Here is a 20,664-nt window from a genome sequence, read left to right as displayed (position 1 = left end):
ATTTCAAGGTCAAGTCCACCCCAGAAAACGTTGATTTGAATAAGAAAAATCAAACTAGCATAATGTAGAAAATTTCATCTAAATCGAATGTAAAATAAGAAAGTTATGGCATTTTAAAGTTTCGCTTATTTTTCACAAAACGGTGATATGCACAACCCAGTGACATGCAAATGAGTCAGTCGATGTCCATCACTCACTATTTCTTTTGTTTTTTTATTGTTTGAATTATACAATATTTCATATTTTTACAGATTTGACAATAAGCACCAACTTGACTGAACCATATAGTATCAAATAATGCTAATTCCACATGTTCAGGGAGGAATTAATTATTATTTCACTTGACAATGAGGAGAAAATTAGAATATTTCATATAATGAAATTTATACAAAAGAAATAGTGAGTGGATGATGTCATCAGTCTTCTCATTTGCATACCAACCAGGATGTGCAGATAACTTTTTTGTGAAATTAAGCAAAACTTTAAAATGTCATAACTTTCTTATTCTACATCCGATTTTGATGAAATTTTCAGTGTTTTGCTTGTTGGATTTTTCTCTTTTTATTCAAATCAACATTTTTGGGGTGGACTTGTCCTTTAAATGAAAATAAGCATGGACGCAAGTCACCAAACCGTATTTTAAACTAATATAATCACGATTATCAGTATGATTCTGGCCTGAAAAGTGGCTAAGTCAGCTCTATATTCATTAATAATAAGTGCCCCAAATCCAGTCTGCAAAGTGCCCAAGGCGCAATAAAAAGAAAACAAAAAGAGAGATACAACTGTAGTACATTGTATATTGCAGTGATCAATTGAAGAAGTTTAGGAGTAATTGCCAATTAAAGGGGAAGTTCACCCTGATGAAAAGTTTGTCATGTAAATTCCAGAAAAAAAACCCACAAAAACATTGGGGAAGACTTTCCTCTAACGTCAGATCTCTACCAACTCTTACAGTATTAAATGTTGATGAATTTGTGAAACTTAAAGGTCAAGTACATGTACTGTGTATGTAATAGTAAGTGTAGTAGGTTTCATGGTACACCATGTATCTTTCTTGGGCAAGTGTTGGTCCTGAAAAGGACCACTCAATCTCAACGTTTCGACAAGTGTGTTCTTGTCGTCCTCAGGAGAATGAGCAAAGTTTGTAAAAGCAGGCCTTATATACTCTGTCGAAGTGCCATATCAGCGAAAAAAATACACGGGGGCGGCGGGCGAATTCGCTACGGAAATGCCTAAAGTCGCCCTCGAAATCACCCAAAATCATGCTTTCGGGGGCAACATAAAATCTTAATGTCGCCCCCCGAAATTATTGCCGAGCGATAACAACTCAGCGGCCCACGAGCGCCATATGCTCGAGCTCCGCTTACCATTTAAAAATAATAAAAAATCCGCACTCAAAACCATGAACAAGCCTTGGAAATAGCACGCCGAGGCACAGTTTCAAATTCCGAAGTTGCGTCTTTTTTTCAGTACCGGTACCGGTACCACGTTTTTCCACACACATGGTATGAAAAAAAAATCAACGCAATGGTCGGGAAACAGTTGCATGTATAGGGATCCATCATGACTACCACCATGTGCAATTTCTAATGCACATTTTCCCATACAGATATCACAATTCTGTGATAAAATAAGTCGAATTACACAGGAAAAAAATTCCAAGAGTCTAGTAACCTCGCATTGGTGAGTTGTCATTCAGCTTTGCTTTTCAAATCGGCCTAGTTACATCCAAAAAACTTATCTTATTCGCTGATTATAACTTAAAAATAAGTTGTTTTATTTTTCTAGGGGATGAGGTAAATATCAGACAATAAATCATCAAACAAAGCTCCATCTATTTTACAAAGCCGGCGGGAGGCTCACGTACAGTACGTACGTGTTGGCACTTGTACTAGCTGGCCAGTCTGAGCTCTGTCTCTCTGCCCGAGCTCTGGGGGACAATTCGCTAAGTAAAGGCCTCAATGATGGTGATTTTCTGTTTCAGACAGAGTTTACATTTCGGGTATATTATTCAAAACTGCCAATGAAGCTTGATGATTTCTTCATTGTCATGTATATTTAAGTTATTAATGAGTTCATTCTCACCAAATTTAGACTCCCCCATAGAGAAATGCAATTTTCGTGGAGATCTGCGTTTTCAAAGAACTTCAGGAAAAGTTAGGGTATGTGGGCCTTTATTACAAGTCATGGCCGAGTACAGGTTATTGTACTGGAATAGATGGAGTAGAAATTAGATATTGAATTCATTTATATCCAAGTTCAACTCACAGTCACACCCACACAAACACACACACATCCAAGATTCTAAGCATGAAAAAATAACTAAAAAAATCATACAATATTAAATAAGTAATAATTCATTAATAAGTGAACAGGTACATGTATTCCTCAAAATACAAAAGCGTAGCATTTGAAAAGAGCCCCCGAAATGCAAAAAGGAGCCCCCGAAAGGTAGAAATGGAGCCCCCGAAATTTTACAAAATAATGAAAATGGAGCCCCCGAAAAAAAATAATTAATTTTTTCCCTGTGCCATATGCATGCAGTCAGACCGCAGGTCCCTATGCTAATGAGCAAAAAGGCCAGATTCATCCAAATCATCTCGTGGCTGAATCCTCCTCCTTGCAAAATCTCGTGATTCGTGAGATTTTCTTTCTCTAAGAATTTACCTGTTTTAACCTCAAGTTAAATGAAATATTATTACACCATCAGATAGAGTAAAAGTTACTCTTTCATATTGGTTATTTATTTTGTATACAATATTTTGTTAAATAAGTAAATTTCTGGCCTGAAAATGTGCCTTAAAACTGAAATTTCTTCCTCTGTTTACTTTTGCAAATTGTGCAAAACTTTTTATTTTGAGCCTCAATGATATCTATATCACCATAAAGCTGGACTTCTGTCCTTTCTCACAATGCCAATCTTGATATGCGGCACCTTTTAATCGGGTCAAGATCACACTTTTCCCACCAAGGTACAAGACGAGATTTCTGAAATTTTGCACTTGCAAGAAATCTAGAGTTCTGATTGGCTGGATAAGGTTCACAGAACAACAGGCGCGGGGTATTTGAGGAGATTACCACATGGGAAGTGTTACCTTCCCACGAACCCAGGCACTGGAACCGTTGGAATTTGCCATTGTGTGGTCTCTTTGACCAATCAGAGAGCAGTATTCTTGTTTTCAAGCTGCTTTATGTACTTGGCCAATGAAAAGTGTGATCTTGACCCGATTAAACCAATTCTTATTTTGAAACCTATATCATTTTAAAGCATACATATTCAGCTTTATCATGATATAAAAATCATTTGGGCTCAAACAAAAGTAAAGTGTGAAAATAGCAGCTTTTGTCAGGTGAAAATATTTATTTTGTAGCATATTTTAGATTAAAATTTTAACCTATATTACAAAATCTTTGAATAAATCCAAACACATGACCTGAAAGAATGATTCTTCTTCTTTACAATGGTACCAAATTCATGAAATTCGATGCACAATTAGAGCAGCAATGACCGAATGAAAAGAGGTGTTTTGGTCCGCATCAAGCTCATTAAATATGCAAAACATCTCAAGTCATGAATATCACTTGGATGAAAGAAGCCACTTTCTTGGGACCTGCAGTCTGACTGCATGGTACCTTGCAGGGTACATGTCTCTGATTGGCTAGATAAGTCACATGACATCCACATATGCGGACGTGGGTGACAACACACAAAATTGGGGCGCAAAACCAGCGACGACCGGAAATGCCGTCAGTTATCATTCCCGCTATGATTAGCATGAATGACAAAAGCCACCACTTCAAAGATACATGGTGTACCGTGAAACCTACTACATGTACACTTTTTATATTCTTCGCCATGGAAACCTTCAGAAGTTACATTAAAGGTCAAGTTCACTCTAAAATGTTGCTCTGAATCAATAGAGAAAAATCAAACAAGCATAATGCTGAAAATTTCATCATAATCGGATGTAAAATAAGAAAGTTATGATATTTTAAAGTTTCGCTTATTTTTCACAAAACAGTTAGGTCTATATGCACATCTCAGTGACATGAGAGAGTCAATGACGTTCATCACTCACAATTTTGTTTTTGACTCACCTGCGACGCAGAGCGAGACTATAGGTGCTGCTTTTCCGACGACGGCGACAGCAGCGGCAGTGTCGTCAACATTGAAGTCTTAACCAAGGTTTTAAGTTTTTGAAAAGTCATATACTTGTAACTTAGAAACTGTATGGACCTAGTTCATGAAACTTGGACACAAGGGTAATCAAGTATTATAGAACATCCTGCCTGAGTTTCAGGTCACATGACCAAGGTTAAAGGTCATTTAGGGTCAATGAACTTAGACCATGTTGGGGGAATCAATATCGAAATCTGTTGAGTTGGCATCATAACTTTAAAAAGTTTATGGATCTACATGTACATTGTACATGTACAATGTAGTTCGTGAAACATAGACATAAGGGTAATCAAGTATGAATGATTATTTTGCACATGTCTTACAATGTAGGTCATATGATCATGGTCAAAGGTCATGTTGGGTCAATGGACATGCTGTAGTATTTTATTATCAAATGAGTGTTTCTTTCGTGAATAATTATTCAAAAGTCGAGTTCACTCCAGAAAAATGTTGATTTGAATAAATAGAGAAAAATCAAACTAGCGAAACGCTGAAAATTTCATCAAAATCGGATGTAAAATAAGAAAGTTATGACACTTAAAATTTTGCTTATTTTTCACAAAACAGTGATACAGTGTATGCACAACTCAAATGAGAAAGTTGATGATGTCCCTCACTCACTATTTCTTTTGTTTTTTATTGTTTGAATTATACAATATTTCATTTTTTATAGATTTGACAATGAGGACCAACTTGACTGAATCATATCGTATTAAACAATGCTAATTTCACATGATTAGGGAGGAATTAATTGTTGTTTCACTTGACAATGAGGAGAAAAATAGAATATTCCCTATTTCATATAATAAAATACAAAAGAAATAGTGAGTGGATGACGTCATCAGTCTCCTCATTTGCATACCCACCATGATGTGCATATAACTGTTTTGTGAAATTAAGCAAAATTTTAAAATGTCATAACTTTCTTATTTTACATCCGATTTTGATGAAATTTTCAGTGTTATGTTTGTTGGATTGTTCTCTATTTGGTCAAATCACTTTTTGTTGGGGTGGACTTGTCCTTTAATAGTTGTTTTTAAAGTCATCACTGCTGCTACATTGTATATCGAATTGCGTAATGCAGGTGAGACTGCAAGAGACGTTTCACTTGTTTGTTTGAATCATACAGTATTTCAATTTTTACCAATTTGACATTAAGGGCAAACTTAACTGAAACATAAATGCTATAACAATGGTAATACCACATGTTCAGGGAGGAATAAAACTTTGTTTCACAGGACAATCAGCAGAAAATTATAATATTTCATACATGTATAATAAAATTCAAAAGAAATAGTGAGTGATGTCATCAGTCCCCTCATTTGCATACCGACCAGGATGTGCATATAACTATTTTGTGAAATTAAGAGAAACTTAAAAATGTCATAACTTTCTTATTTTACATTCGATTTTAATGAAATTTTCAGTGTTAATGCTTGTTGGATTTTTCTCTTTTTATTATCAACTTTTTGTTAGGGTGGACTTAACCTTTAAAGTTTTTTGTTCAATTGTCTATGTTGCCATATCGCCATATCGCAAGACTTCAATTTTTTTCCCCCAGCATGTTGTTCATGTACATGTACAATAACATGTAGATCTCTGTAAACTTAATTTATAACCTACCATGCTGCAATGTAGGCCTACTTGTGTACATGTAAAATGCACTGTACATACGTGCATAAATTGTAATCAATTGCTGCTTTCCCTTTTTTAGAGAATCTGTGCTTCCAGTTCAGTTAACATGATTTTTTTTATATTTTACTATCTATAGAATAGATTGCGTAAAATGTGGGTCAAAGTGAAGTTTTGAATGGAGACAACAGATGTGAATTGTTTTCATAACACTGCACTTGGACAAATGACTTTCAATGAACTCTTCAGAGCATCACCATACACTGACTGTACAAAGTACACTGAGATTTTTATTAACAAACACCCATTGGCCTGTGTTCCAGGGGCCCGTTTCTCAACACATGGACAAGTTAGTCATATCTTTATCCACCAACCACGGAGTTAGTTCCAATCTTACTAAACCTGTTTCTCGAAAGGCTTCCTAACTAGAATACATTGATATCGATACTATCGGTAAAAAGAGCAGACGAGACGTAGCCTTAGTCACAATATAGCATAATTTTCAAAAAGAAAAATTATGACAAAATTGCAAATATTGTGATGAATTGGGAAATAAATCTTGTTAAAATAATAGCACAGGTGAATTATGCATCATACATACTTAGACCATGAAGACTGGAGCATTCAATTGCACAGAAAATTAAATTATGAATAATTCATTTCATGACTAAAAAATCACTTGTGGACGTTGAGATGGGTACCCCCGGGATATCCAATTTTGATAGTTTACGAAAGTAAACCATAACGGTTTTCTTTGTAAAATTATGATAATTATACGGTCTTTTACGATTCCAAACGTCATCAAAATATAGTTTAACGAAACATTTTCAATCATTTATACCGAAACATACGATATTTTACAAATTATATGCATAAGTTAGAGATAGAATTTATCCAAATGTTAATAGGAGTCTGAAAACAACAAATACGAGTCCAGTTATGGATGGCCTGACGTGGTAGAATCTTTATCGATTAAGTCATTTTACTATTTCAAACTGAATGGTTTTGTGGCGTTTTACCAACAGTTTTTATAGTTTCTTTTTATTAGAATTATCATTGAATGCATTATCCCACTTGTTTTGTGGTGTAATTTCAACCTATATGATTGATTACGTAAGATTGTTATTTTCAAATATCTAGGCACTTTTGCTTGTCATAGTCTACCCATGTGATGCCACTAAGGCATTAAGAAAGAAGTTATGACAGGTTCGGAGGTGTCATAAATATTTAGTGAGGTTGTTGTACCCGATCTTGGTAAAGAGGGCTTCGTGAAACGGTTAGCGGACAAGTAGCTCACTATCTCCGAGTTAGTCAAGAAGTTAGACTTATGACGGTGTTGAGAAACGGGCCCCAGGGTGACCAGATTTTACAAAATGAAATACGGGACAATCGTCAAAGCACGCTGCATGAGCGGATCGACCGAGCCAGGTCTTAATAAAAAAAAATCAACAAAGAAGGCTACACTATGATAGACTTGTGAATAATTATAAAGAAAAGGAAGGGAGGGTGAAGGAAAGAAGGAAGGAAAGAAAAGAGATGAATTGAGAGAAAAGAAAGAAAAAAATGAAGGGGAAAATAAAGGAAAAAGAATAAAAATAAAAGAAAGAAAGTTAGAATAATTAAACGGATGAAAAAAAAAAGTTTTCCGTTTTTCTTTGAAATGAATACAGAAAGAAAGAAAAAGAAAGGAAGGGAAGATGAATAATTGTGTGAAAGAGAGAATAAAGGAGAGAAAGGAAATAAATAAAGAGGAGGAAAAAAGAATTAAAGAATGAAGGAAATTAAAATGTTTCCTTCATTTTTTGAAAGAAAGAAACAAAGAAGAAAAACAGGAAGGAAAGGAAAAAAAAGGGAAAAGAATTAGAAGGAAAAAAAGAAAAAGAAAGAAAGGATGAAAGAGAGGGAGGAGAGAATGAAAAAAAAAGAGAAAATAATGGAAGGAGAGAAAAAACGAAAAGAGAAAGGAGATTAAGGGAGGAGGAAGCAAAGAAAAGTTTAAATAAAGAAAGAATGAAGGAAATAAAAAAAAGGAAATTTAAAAAAAGAAGGAATGTAAGAGAAAGAAGGAAGGAAAGAAAAATGAACGAGAGAGGGAAAGGATCAGGAAAGAAAGCTAGGAAAGATTGGAAATGAAGATGGAACAAAAAACAGGCAAGCAGGAAGGATAGAAAAGAAAGAAAGAGGAAAAAAGTTCAAACTTCAAACAAAAAACAAAAATCCAATCATCTAGCAAAAATGGTACATGTGTTTGAGTTTTTTTTTTTTTTTTTTAAATTTTTAAAAGCTAAAAAATTAGATGAAACATCCTGGCATCACACACAGGCATCTCTCATCCCATTAAAAGTTGGCACTGATCACAACAAGACTTAAAACGAAAGCTGAAAGAACTAGATCTACAGTACATGTAGTTATGAAAATTCAATGTAGACTTGCTCCTCCGATTACATCACCAAATCAGTAATCTCAGAATCTATAAATAAAGTATAAAAATTTCCTGCCTATTTCGTGATTATTTTGGTGGGAAAACTGTTTATCAAGTGAGATTGTGTGCACCATGAGAATCTGCTCCGATCCTACCTGTACCTAGCCTCTTGTCTAGGCCCTGTCGGCTGCTTTCCGAGTGAACATGGCGAAGCAAAGCGCCGCGAGAGACAGGGCCTCTTGACATCTGAGCCGAATTTCACCGACTTTCTTTTGTTTTTGTCTCACCTGCATAGCAGAGTGAGACTATAGGCGCCGCTTTTCCGACGACGGCGGCGGCGGCGTCAACACCAAATCTTAACCTGAGGTTAAGTTTTTGAAATGACAGCATAACTTAGAAAGTATATGGACCTAGTTCATGAAACTTGGCCATAAGGTTAATCAAGTATTACTAAACATTCTGCCTGAGTTTCATGTCACATGACCAAGGTCAAAGGTCATTTAGGGTCAATGAACTTAGACCATGTTGGGGGAATCAACATCAAAATCTTAACCTAAGGTTAAGTTTTTGAAATGTCATCATAACTTAGAAAATATATGGACCTAGTTCATGAAACTTATACATAAGGTTAATCAAGTATCACTGAACATCCTGCATGAGTTTCACATCACATGACCAAGGTCAAAGGTCATTTAGGGTCAATGAACTTTGGCCGAATTGGGGGTATCTGTTGAATTACCATCATAACTTTGAAAGTTTATGGATCTGATTCATGAAACTTGGACATAATAGTAATCAAGTATTACTGAATATCCTGTGCAAGTTTCAGGTCACATGATCAAGGTCAAAGGTCATTTAGAGTCAATGAACTTTGGCCAAATTGGGGTATTTGTTGAATTACAGCCATAAATTTGAAAGTGTGTTGGTCTAGTTCATAAAACTTGGACATAATAGTAATCAAGTATCACTGAACATCCTGTGCGAGTTTCAGGTCACATGATCAAGGTCAAAGGTCATGTAAGGTCAAAGAACTTTGGCCACGTTGGGGGTATTTGTTGAATTGCCATCATATCTCTATAAGTGTATTGGTCTAGTTCATAAAACGTGGAAATAAGAGTAACCAAGTATCACTGAACATCTTGTGCGAGTTATAGTAGTTTTCAAAATCAGCACTGCTGCTATATTGAATCGCGTGATGCAGGTGAGACGGCCAGAGGCATTCCACTTGTTTATTGTTTTTACCAATATTCCGACCAAAAACTGGTCGGTGAAAATCATCCAATGAGAGCGCGGGCTGCTATGACTTCATATTGAATATTCATGAGCTCATCTGTAATGGCGACCCGTGGATTCTTGGCGAAGAGTGACGACGAAATATCAAAGAGCATTGAATATGCCTCTAAAATGCTGAATATTGACTGATTTAAGGATTTGCAAGTTGATGAAATTAAATCTGCACTGAATCTGCATATGGAAAAAATGTAATCTTTCATGCGATTCCACTATGCGTCAATTATCGATCTCCGCGGTGCAGTGAGGGAATGCTGGAGTGGAGTTGCTTCCCCTTGACTCGAGTCTGACCAGCGGCTGACCAGTATCTCCCTGGAAGTTTCGGGCGGTGATGGGTCTGTTACGGCCAGTACTAGTAGTAGTAGTACCACTACTTGTAGCATTTTGCTGGTTATATCCCCTTAAGTGTCCCGCAATTAAATGAATCCCCTGCAGAATTGTGGACAACTATAGTATTCCGAACCCGGACGAAACAGCGTTGACATTTCATTGGTTTACTAGGTGACCGGTAATATCATGACTCATGTATATTCATTAGGAAGACGTTCCTCATGAATATATAATTCAGCTCAGATGTCAAGAGGCCCTGGCTCGCTGCGCTCGCCAGGCCTACATGTACCTCGCTTCGCTCGGGAAGCAGTCGCCAGGGCCTCGACAAGAGGCTTACCTGTACCACACACATGCAGGAGGCCAGTGCAGGCCACGTGCATGCAGGAGCTACATTGTAGTACCTGTACATTATGTATGTGTATGCTGACTTTGCACGGGTGTGTTTGTGTGGAGATCAAAGAAAATTTTTTCGGAACTACATGTATTTGTTTGCAATGTATTTAGGTAGCAAGAAACTGACTGCAGAACTTGCAAAAGTTTACAGTTATCGATTTTATTGTTGTCTGCTTCGTCATCTGTTGGTTATTTGATGAAAATTCTTCACTTTTCTATGTATTAGTTATATTTTGTTCAATATTCTGAAATACGGGACAAATGGGCGTCCCGGGAAGGGTTTGTCGGGACAAAGGAGCACAATACGGGACTGAATATTCAATGAGCAAACTGATGTCATTATTCCCACTTGTTTTTTTGTATTTTATTATATGAAATTAGTTTTATTCAATTTTTTCCTTCAAGAACCAAAAAAAAAACATTATGATTTTGTGTATAACATTACTAAAAGTGGGGATGTGACATCATCAGCCCACCAAATGAATATTCATGATGACATGCATACATGTACATGTATAACTGTTATTAATCACATTTGCTAAACTTTAAAATTCAATAACTTTGCTATTTGTTATCAGATTTTGATGAAATTTTCACCATTTTCCTCTGTGAATTTTACTCTTTTTATAAAGAATTTCCGCCCATAGTACCCCTTTAAGCATGAGGATTGAGGAAAGATGTTAAGATTACATGTAAAGTACGCATACATACATGTAGTAATAATGCGAAACATGTAGCAAACAAAATGTTGACATATTTGACTTCCCTTTAAATAATAATTGGCCCTTAGAGACATTGAAAGCTACATGTATGTATTACTGGACTTGAGAATACGGGTGATGATGTTCATTTTTGACAGTATTCTTGCTGTTGTTTCAATCACTCAGGACTGTGAGTTGAGAACTTGTGCAAATGGATGATTTGTTGTGCACAGTATGCATTGCACCTTGCAATCATAAATTCTAACATGTACATGTATATATGTATACATGTAAAAATTGCCCAAAAGAGCACCCCCAAAAAATGTGTGGAAATCTGAGTTCTTATGAAAATACATGTTGCAATCCAGTGAAGTTGAGCTGATATTATATGATCTACATGTACATGTATAACCAATTCAAGATTGTTCACTAGTATCATATCCTGTGCCCGGAGGGGCCACTTCCATTGACGAGTGGATACCATGTGCGACCATGGGGTCTTGAAAAGCACCCTAAATACGTATTTTCCATATTCTGAAAATGCACCCCTTATCAAGTATTGGCGTGTGAAACCCTACCCTTAACAAGTATTGGAAACAAATACTATTGGCAAGTATTCCCAGAATTGAGCCCCTAAACAAGTACAGCGATGTATTTTCCATATTCTGAATTTGCACCCCTTAACAAGTATTGGAAACAAAACGATACTCTTGGCAAGTATTCCCTGAAATGAACCCCTAAACAAGTACATCAATATTTTATTGTTATGTCACGTGTCCGTCGGTTTTACCTTTACACACCATTTGGTTTAGTACGGCCCCATCTTCCACACCTCGCGCAAATCGGAATCTAAACACGTAGTGTTGGGGCAAAAAGAACATCCTTTATCAAACATTTTTATTTTGTTTTATCATCCCCGCAAATTTGACCCTAAACACGTATATTTTTCCGAGCGAAATAGATACCCCTTTTTCAATATTTTTGTGTTTTTGACACCCTTATCACGTTACGTACGTAACGTGCCCTATCTTGAAAAAGACACCCTTTTTACGTGTTTTTTTGGTCGCGCATGGTATCCACTCGTCAATGTAAGTGGCCCCCCCGGGATCCTGTGTGAATGGTACCATACCATACATGTACATGTACATTGTACAATATGTATGTACATTCTTGTTATATAATTTCATAGTCCATGGTTACACTTTATATTGTAAAACAGACTCTAATTTGCTTTTGTTGCTCTGGAGTTGATTTCACCAATGTTACTGGACATGCTTGTTTCCTTCCATACTAGGCCTACATACATACTATGTAGTCTCCCATAAATTAGAGCTCAGGCCATGGTCTCTCTGCTGGTTCATATATAAAGGGTCAGGCACATTCAGCCACTTATGGGCTCCAGCACTGGGCCCTAAAGGTACCAGTATTAGTTACAATATTGGCAAAGTTCAGAGGTGGATCCGGCTTTTGCCAATAGGGGGGGGACACACTAGTCATGTTTTGTCAATTTATCACAAACAGGATGACTAATTAGGTACATGTATCTTCCTACATCAATAATCAATAAAATTTTTGATATTCTGATATGAAACTGGATAATTTAAGCATGTTTTGAATAAAGAACAAACTGCGGACATGTATCTATTGTGTGCGTGTGTTCTTGAAATTTATATCTAGAATCTGGGCATTCTAAATACATTTCTTTTATTATGAAAATCAATAATGCGCGAGCTGAAAAAATTGATGGCGATCCGAAAAGGGTCAATTTAAGCACTATTTCAAGCATCGTAGGGAAATGGTGAAGTGGATATGGATCGTAATTCATTAATGATGCGAGCGCGAATCGTGAACCAATTTTTCAAATATTATTTAGACCTACATGTAGGTGTAGCATCCGGGAATATTTTGTCATATGAAAATGACTATTTTCCTATTCCTCTTCATAAGAGCAAGATGAACTTGTCGATATCGATATTCCATTCTGAAAAAAGGGACAATTTCATAATTAGGAATTCATGAAACTGTGACCTTATCAATTAATCTAATATTAATGAGAGCGTGAAATCTGTTGATATTAAGGCCTGAAAACCGGACATCTTATTAAAGCATTTAAAAAATATTGTTTTATGGCCTACTGTACCTGTGCGCATATGGTAATCCTCCTTCCTATGCAGAGCTACTGGAGTGCAGGACACACATGTGCAGGAAAATGTCTTGATGTGCGCGCAGTTGCGGTAGCGTGGTGTGCCTACATGACTGGTTGCCAAAAATAGGGGGGCTGGGGCCGGCTCGCCCGCCCCCCCCCCCTTGGATCGCGTGCCTGAAGTTACCACCATGATATGCAATAGACTCTGATATAAATTTATGTTCTCATCTTTTGAAGGGAATATGTCTAGTTTCGTTATGCCTTTTAGGACAGCCCAGTATTACATGCACAAATAAAATGACATCTTTATCTCCTTTATCCTTTTTTTCTCTCTAAGCAGCAATTTGTCAAGCTTGAAAACAACAACGAAGAGATGACTTCGCCCAAGAAGTCTGTGCTTTCAACGAAGAGCTGCCGTCTGATCACGATGATGCTGCTGACTGCAAGCTTCTTTTTTGTGGAGCTTAGTGTAGGATACATCACACATTCCCTAGCATTGGTAGCTGATTCCTTTCATATGCTGTCTGATATCATAGCTCTTATTGTCGGCTTTGTAGCAGTCAGGGTAGGTCCTTTCAATTCCACTTTCTTCTATTTTATCTAGTTCAACAGACATATTTGATAAATTTGGCATTACCAGTGATTATATTTTACAAACATAATTTACATAAACTTAAGAATTGAAAAAGATTTAAGAAAAAACTTGTGAATCATTTAATGAAATTAGCTCTCTTCTTTCTATAAACTTGTTTGTATGAATTGTATCTGTATTTATTTACAAACTAGAGCAGACTTTATGACCAAATAGAAAGTCTGTGAGTACAGATTCAAATATGACACAAAGTTTAACTAATTGTATACTATATCTAGAATGAAGACTACCGGTAGATGCCAAACTCTCTGGCCCATATGCTGAAGTCGGGTTTAACTTAAACTCAGGTTTAAAGTTGTGGTTTAAGTATGGATAGCCAATTGTTAATACATAAATCACTAACAGTAGAGATATCATATTTCAGCTCATTTGGCTCTCAAATCATTCATAATTGTCTAGGAAGTATAAATAGATGATTGTCTTCACCATTGAAGAATCAGGAAAGAGCACAGTAAACATAAGAAACAAACAACTTATTAAAAATTTTGACACTTTTGGCTTCCCATAATTTAAGCACAGAGTTAGACCATGGTCTAAGTTAAACCTGACTTTAGAATACGGGCCATAGTGTTTAATGTCAACATGAACCATGATTGAAAACTCAATCACAAATCACCCAACACAAACGTGATCAGCGGTGCACTGTTCAGTGCAAGCCTTGAAATAAGCAGCTGCAGACCAGGGGCAATTTTTCAAAAAAAATTGACCCTGGCCCACAGGCTTTTACAGGAACCGGGGGCAATTTTCTGGAACCAGGGGCAATTTGAAAAAAATAATATAACGGTGAACCACACTGCAAATTTGTTTATAATAAGCGCAGCTCCTGCAATTTTTTAATTAGTACATGAATAGCATGCTAAGAAGTAGGCTTTTTCAAACATTTAAGAAATCAGATTTAAATGTTTAAGTGTGTTTTGACACCCTCACTCCACATCCCCTTTACAACCACACACGCATGGGCTTATTTATTTTTCAGTTTAATGAACCACGAACAATGAACCCCCCCCAAAAAAAAAAAATCTAAATAAATTAATAAAATCAAAATATAAAGAGAGAGAGAGAGAGATGGAGAAAGAGAGAATTCAGATCAAATAATAATAAATAAAATTTTTTTTTTTTTAAAGGTTTTCTTTTCATGGTTAGAATCATGGGTGTGGGTGAGTGTTTGTGTGTGATTGTGACTGTGATGTGCACTTGGATTGCATATAAATTATGTTAAAGAAATGAAATCAAAATCTAACTCAGTCTATTCAAATTCCAGCACATAGCCACAGGCTATGTACATGTATTGTAGGCATGTACCTTAAGCTTTCCACAGAAAATGCCTTTCATTCTGGGAGAGTCTAAATTTGGTGAAAATGTATTCATTAATAACTTAAATATTCATCAAAATGAAGAAATCATAAAGTTTTTTACAGTTTTCAAAAATTAACATGAAATCTAAACTCTATCTGAAACGGAAAGTCACCATCACTTAGGCCAATACTGATAGAATTCTCACCCAGAGCTCTGGCAGAAAACATGAGCTCAAACTGACTAGCTAACAACATGCAAGCAGCACACTCAAGTACACGGCGTCCTATTTGTTTTTTTAGATGGAGCCTTGTTTGATGATTTATTGTCTGATATTTACCCCTCTCCAAGAAAGAAATTAAAAAGCTATAATTCACAACTATGAGCGAAGTGATTTTGGATTATTAAGGCTCCGTTTTGACAAGCAAAGTCGGCGACTGTGAGGATAAAAGACTCGCATGTCGTATGTGCTGTGAACAGGGATTTATCTCCTGTGCAATTCGAATGACTATATCACAGAATTATGATAATCCCAACTGGAAATGTGTGCATTAGAAATTGCACATGGTGAAGTATGGAAAAACTGTTACCGCTACCGGAAGCACGCGCTCACATGTATTACAGAAAAAAAAGACGGACGTAGCTAACTTTTCATGGTACAGAAAAAAAGACGCACTTAGCAATTTGAAACTGTGCTTATCGTAAATTGAACATTAATTAATCACCCCAATGCTTGTCAGAATGCAATACCCACTGTTTCAAAATTCTCGATACTGCTCAAACAGATTTTCAACTAAAAATAAAAGAAGGCCTTTTCATCAAATGGAAACAACCTCAACTAAACCAACAGGTGTACAATTACCAAATAATGTTATCCATTTAATTAACCCACCCCTATCTGATAAATCCATAGACACTGTAAATTTTTTTACCTCACTCCATTTAACAATTGAATTCACACCTCGTAATCTTATGTAACTACATTCTTGAAATTTTACTTGACATCCTAACTGTATAAATACCAATGACTCTGTTTCAGGCTGATGATGAGGTGCGACACCTCGAAACATGTTCCGTTTATTAAAATGTTATGTTCTATTCTTTATTTTTGTCTTCAATTTAGTATCATGTCGTTCTTTTGGAAGTATGAACATTAATTGCTTGATTTTGGCTTTTCAAATATTCAAATTTCATGTATGATATGGCTTCACTGCTCACGGTGGGCGCAATTACCTGGAAAATATTTGCGCCCGGTCATCAAAATTTTGATGATTTTGGGGCTTCATGGGCGCAATTGATGGCTTTATGAGCGCGAATTTGCGCTCAGCGCCCGCTTCTTTCAAGGCTTGGTTCAGTGTCGAAATATAAAGTGGTGAGCTCAGCTTTAGTGAACATTTTGACCCATCACAAGAAAGATCAGTTCTGGCACCTGTTTGTGTAGGCTTCAACTGCGAGAACAAAATTAAAGACGTGTCAAAACTCAATTGTGTTCGATGTCGCATTCACGACGCTCAAGGTCGTAAAATTCGAGCTGATTGCGTTTACAAAGGCATCTTTTTGACGTTTAAATTTTCCTCGGAATCATGATTTGAAAGACGTTTACTTTTACGACCGGGAATGGAGGACATTGAACACACCCTTTGTTCCTCATTATATCCACGTTTTGTAATCATGTTTCATGTTGACGTTTAAATTTGGAAACCGACATTGAACACTATTAGGCAGCCGCAGTACAGCGAATGTACGCACAATGCAAATTATGAAAACCAAAGGTCTGTGCGTGCAGACTATGATTGATGTACAAGTATGTTCTAAAAACATACTTATATACCCTTTTTACACACGCTAAAATTTCCTTAACCCCGTACTATAGGTGGGGCTAAATTGCCATTTAGCCCCACCTATAGTACGGGGTTAAGCTTAGCCCACTTTCTTTTTACACAGCATTTTTGCAAAGTGGGCTAACCCCACCTTTAGTACGGGATTATTTGGCCCTGCAAAAAGGCAGGGTTATCCCAGCAATTGCGGTGCTAAGAGCGATAGTACGGGGTTAAGATCGCTAGTGTAAAACGAAAGTGGGCTAAGCTTAACCCCGTACTATAGGTGGGGCTAAATGGCAATTTAGCCCCACCTATAGTACGGGGTTAAGGAAATTTTAGCGTGTGTAAAAAGGTACGAGTGAAGTACTTGTACTACGAATGATCGACAAAAACCACTAGTCCGGGGTTAGCGAGTTTCGTGTGTGAAAAGCAAGCATTCCTTATCCGGGGATAGCGATAACAATTTGGCATGTGTGAAAAGGAAAAAAAATAGTACGGGGTTAAGGATAGTACGGGGTTAGCGATAGTCCGGGGTTAAGAAAATCCTGTGTAAAAAGGGTATTACTGTAGCAGCTCAAGGACTGAAGCACCTGTACATTATGTAGTTTAAATGTTGCAAATGATTTGTTTCAGGAATGCACAAATAATTCACTGTTTTTTTACAGTAGATAGTCAAACTGATGAAATGTACATACTGTACATGTATAACCAGGAAGAAATAGATTGCAGTTTAAATCCTCTTAATTTCCTTCAGGAGAAAGTCTGAGAGATCTTTCCTTTTACTTTAAAAAGGTCGGGGAAGGTTTTCACAAAGCAATTAGTAGTCAATGATTTTCACTTATGTGTCCTTGAACCAATCAGATGCGATGAATTCAGTAGCTTATAACAGCTGTCAGTAAAATCACAGGCTACTTGTTTCATGAAATGCTCCTCAAGCATGAAGAGCACTTTGTAATGTTTCCTGTTCACAGAATTGGGGCATTTTGGTACTTGACAACTAAGAGTTTGCCCTCAGATCAATAATTTTTAGATTGCTACTTAGTATGACAACCACCATCAACTGATTGGAGAAGGGGCAGGGTGTTATTAGGCCCTGCATGTACAGGTACATGTACTAAACAGTGTGGACATGAGAAACAGGATACTCCTGAGACATACATGTAGAGTGAGAGGAGGCAAAACAGAGTGATGAGGAACTTTGAGAGATTCAAAAGATGAGGGAATAATACTACTACTAGATTCTTGAAAGCTGATCATGTAAACCTACATGTACATGTACATATTGTGCTTTGTGGATTCCTACATGTAGATGTACATGGTCAGTAAATGGTCATGCAGCTGTTTAACCTGTACACACATACATGTATACCTAGTGTGAACTGACAGGATTGAAGGATTTATCGGGATAACTAAGTATGAATTCCAAATCCTATTAGGCTTTTGCGTTGATGTTGGGGATTAGAGTAAGTTTCACTTGGCCTCCTTTACATCAGGGTTGAACTAATGTAAGTTTATGTTGGGTCATTTCAGAACACTCTTCACATTGCCTCAATCTGTTTCATATAATTTTGACCATGAAATAAATTCCACAACACTTTACAAATCAAAGAAGATGCCTAATGATTAATTAATGTTAATCCTCTTTTCTTGAGGTAATCTGATAAATTTTAACCTTAAGATGGAAGAACTTGAAAGCTTGTAAAAATGTTATATTATGTGTTCACCTTATTAAACATTCTTTTATTTTTTAATATGACAACTTTTAATGTATCAAAAGTATTCATTTCCTTTCATACTCAATACAAAATTATTGTAGGTGCCTTTAGTTTTTAATAGAATACCAGGTTTTAGTTTTTAAATTCATCAATAGGTGTTGTGAGACGGGACAAAATGGGAAAAATGTTCTGTGTGCAATGTACTTGAATGGATTGGGAAGTTTATGGAACTTGTTATCTTCATCTTTAAGCCCCCATCACAGTTATTCTGAATCGAGCAGAATTGGCCGGAATGAAAGCACCATTGTTCGACCACCAGTTGGTCATTTAAATCTACTTCGAACACCTTTCGAAAATACCCCTCGAATGTTTTGAACATGACCAAAACCTTCGGGATGGCCAAAAGAAATGACAAAAATATTTCGAATGCACTCAGAATATTTAGAATGCGTCTTGAGCCCTTGAATGTCCAAGAATGTAGCACGAATTATCAATCTGATTCCATTGCGGTTCATTTTGACTAGTGTATGATGATTCACCTGGTCAATTTACTGAATTCCAACTCCAGTTTGGTAAATTCATAAGTTCCTCCCAAAAATTTCTAGATTTTTTAAATATTTTTTTCGTTCCAGCTTCTGCTTGATTCCTGCTGATTCCGAATAAGTGTGATGGGGGCTTTAACATTACATGTACAGATGTGTCACATGTACAATGAACTCTCCATGTTCCTCTTAGTGAAAGGGAGGACACAACATTATAATTATTTCTTTGTTTTTTTTGTTTCTGATATAATTCTCCTTTAATAGTATGCCAAGCGTGATACTCCAAAGAATACGTATGGGTGGCAAAGAGCTGAGGTGGTTGGTGCTCTTGTCAACGCAGTCTTTCTCTTTGCCCTGTGCTTTACTATCTTAGTGGATGCCGTTGAACGTCTTGTTATGGGAGATAAAATCACAGACCCTCTCTTGGTTTTGATTGTTGGTGGCGTCGGTCTTGCAGTCAACCTTTTAGGAATATTGTTGTTTAGCTCACATGGTAAGTGTTAAATCAGAGTACACCATTAATTGCATGTATGGTCCGAGATGGGAAAATTCAGGTGTTTTCCAGGAGCTACATGTGTATATGTACATGTAATTTTCTCATTGGAGTGTGAAACCCTACCCTTAACAAGTATTGGAAACAAAACGATACTCTTGGCAATTATTCCCTGAATTGAACCCCTAAACAAGTTGAAGAACAGCGAGATTTTGATTGTTATGTCATGGACGTCGGTCGTCAGTTTTACCTTTACCTACATCATTGGGTTTAGTACGGCCCCACCTCCCACACCGTCCTCGCGCAAATCGTTCTCTAAACACGTAGTGTTGACTGTTGGGGCAAAAAGTATATTTTAGTCTTAGTTTTTGTCTCGCCTGCGTAGCGGAGCGAGACATTGGTATCACTATTTCCGGCGGCGTTGGCGTCGTCGTCGTCAACAATTGTGTTGTACACCCAATAACTTTCTATAGCTTCGAGGTGGGATCACCAAATTCATACCAGAGGTCCATCTCCTGAAGGCACAGGTCAAGTTTGAATATGAGTCGAATTTGAATAAGGTCAAAGGTCAATGAACTTTCCATGACTGGCACTGTGCTGTGTTGTACACACAATAACTTTCTATAGCTTCGAGATGAGATCGCCAAATTCATAACAGAGGTCCATCTCTTGAAGGTACAGGTCAAGTTTGAATATGAGTCGAATTTGAATAAGGTCAAAGGTCAATGAACTTTCCATGACTGGCACTGTGCTGTGCTTTACACACAATAACTTTCTATATCTTCGAGGTAGGATTGCCAAATTCATACAAGAGGTCCATCTTTTGAAGGTTCAGGTCAAGTTCAAATGTGAGTTGAATTTGATTAAGGTCAAAGGTCAATGAACTTTCCATGACTGGCACTGTGCTGTGTTGTACACATAATAACTTTTTATATCTTCGAGGTAGGATTGCCAAATTCATACAAGAGGTCCATCTCTTGAAGGTGCAGGTCAAGTTCGAATGTGAGTTGAATTTGATTAAGGTCAAAGGTCAATGAACTTTCCATGACTGG

The 20,664-nt window shown here is 36.8% G+C and overlaps 1 protein-coding gene across 1 annotated transcript in view; it reads left to right on the top strand.

The window, feature by feature from the left end:
* Positions 1-13,428: 13,428 nt before the first annotated feature.
* Positions 13,429-20,664, top strand: part of LOC129258700 (proton-coupled zinc antiporter SLC30A1-like) — a 33,403-nt gene continuing 26,167 nt past the window's right edge. Inside the window, exons 1-2 of the mRNA XM_064098833.1 lie at positions 13,429-13,662; positions 19,384-19,612. Coding sequence (XP_063954903.1) covers positions 13,471-13,662; positions 19,384-19,612 — 421 coding nt within the window. The 5' untranslated portion in view covers positions 13,429-13,470. The remainder of the gene's footprint in view (positions 13,663-19,383; positions 19,613-20,664) is intronic.

The sequence above is a fragment of the Lytechinus pictus genome, chromosome 4 (assembly GCF_037042905.1).
Source record: "Lytechinus pictus isolate F3 Inbred chromosome 4, Lp3.0, whole genome shotgun sequence".
In the NCBI taxonomy this organism is placed as follows: domain Eukaryota; kingdom Metazoa; phylum Echinodermata; class Echinoidea; order Temnopleuroida; family Toxopneustidae; genus Lytechinus; species Lytechinus pictus.
This window is presented reverse-complemented; position numbering and strand designations above follow the sequence as displayed.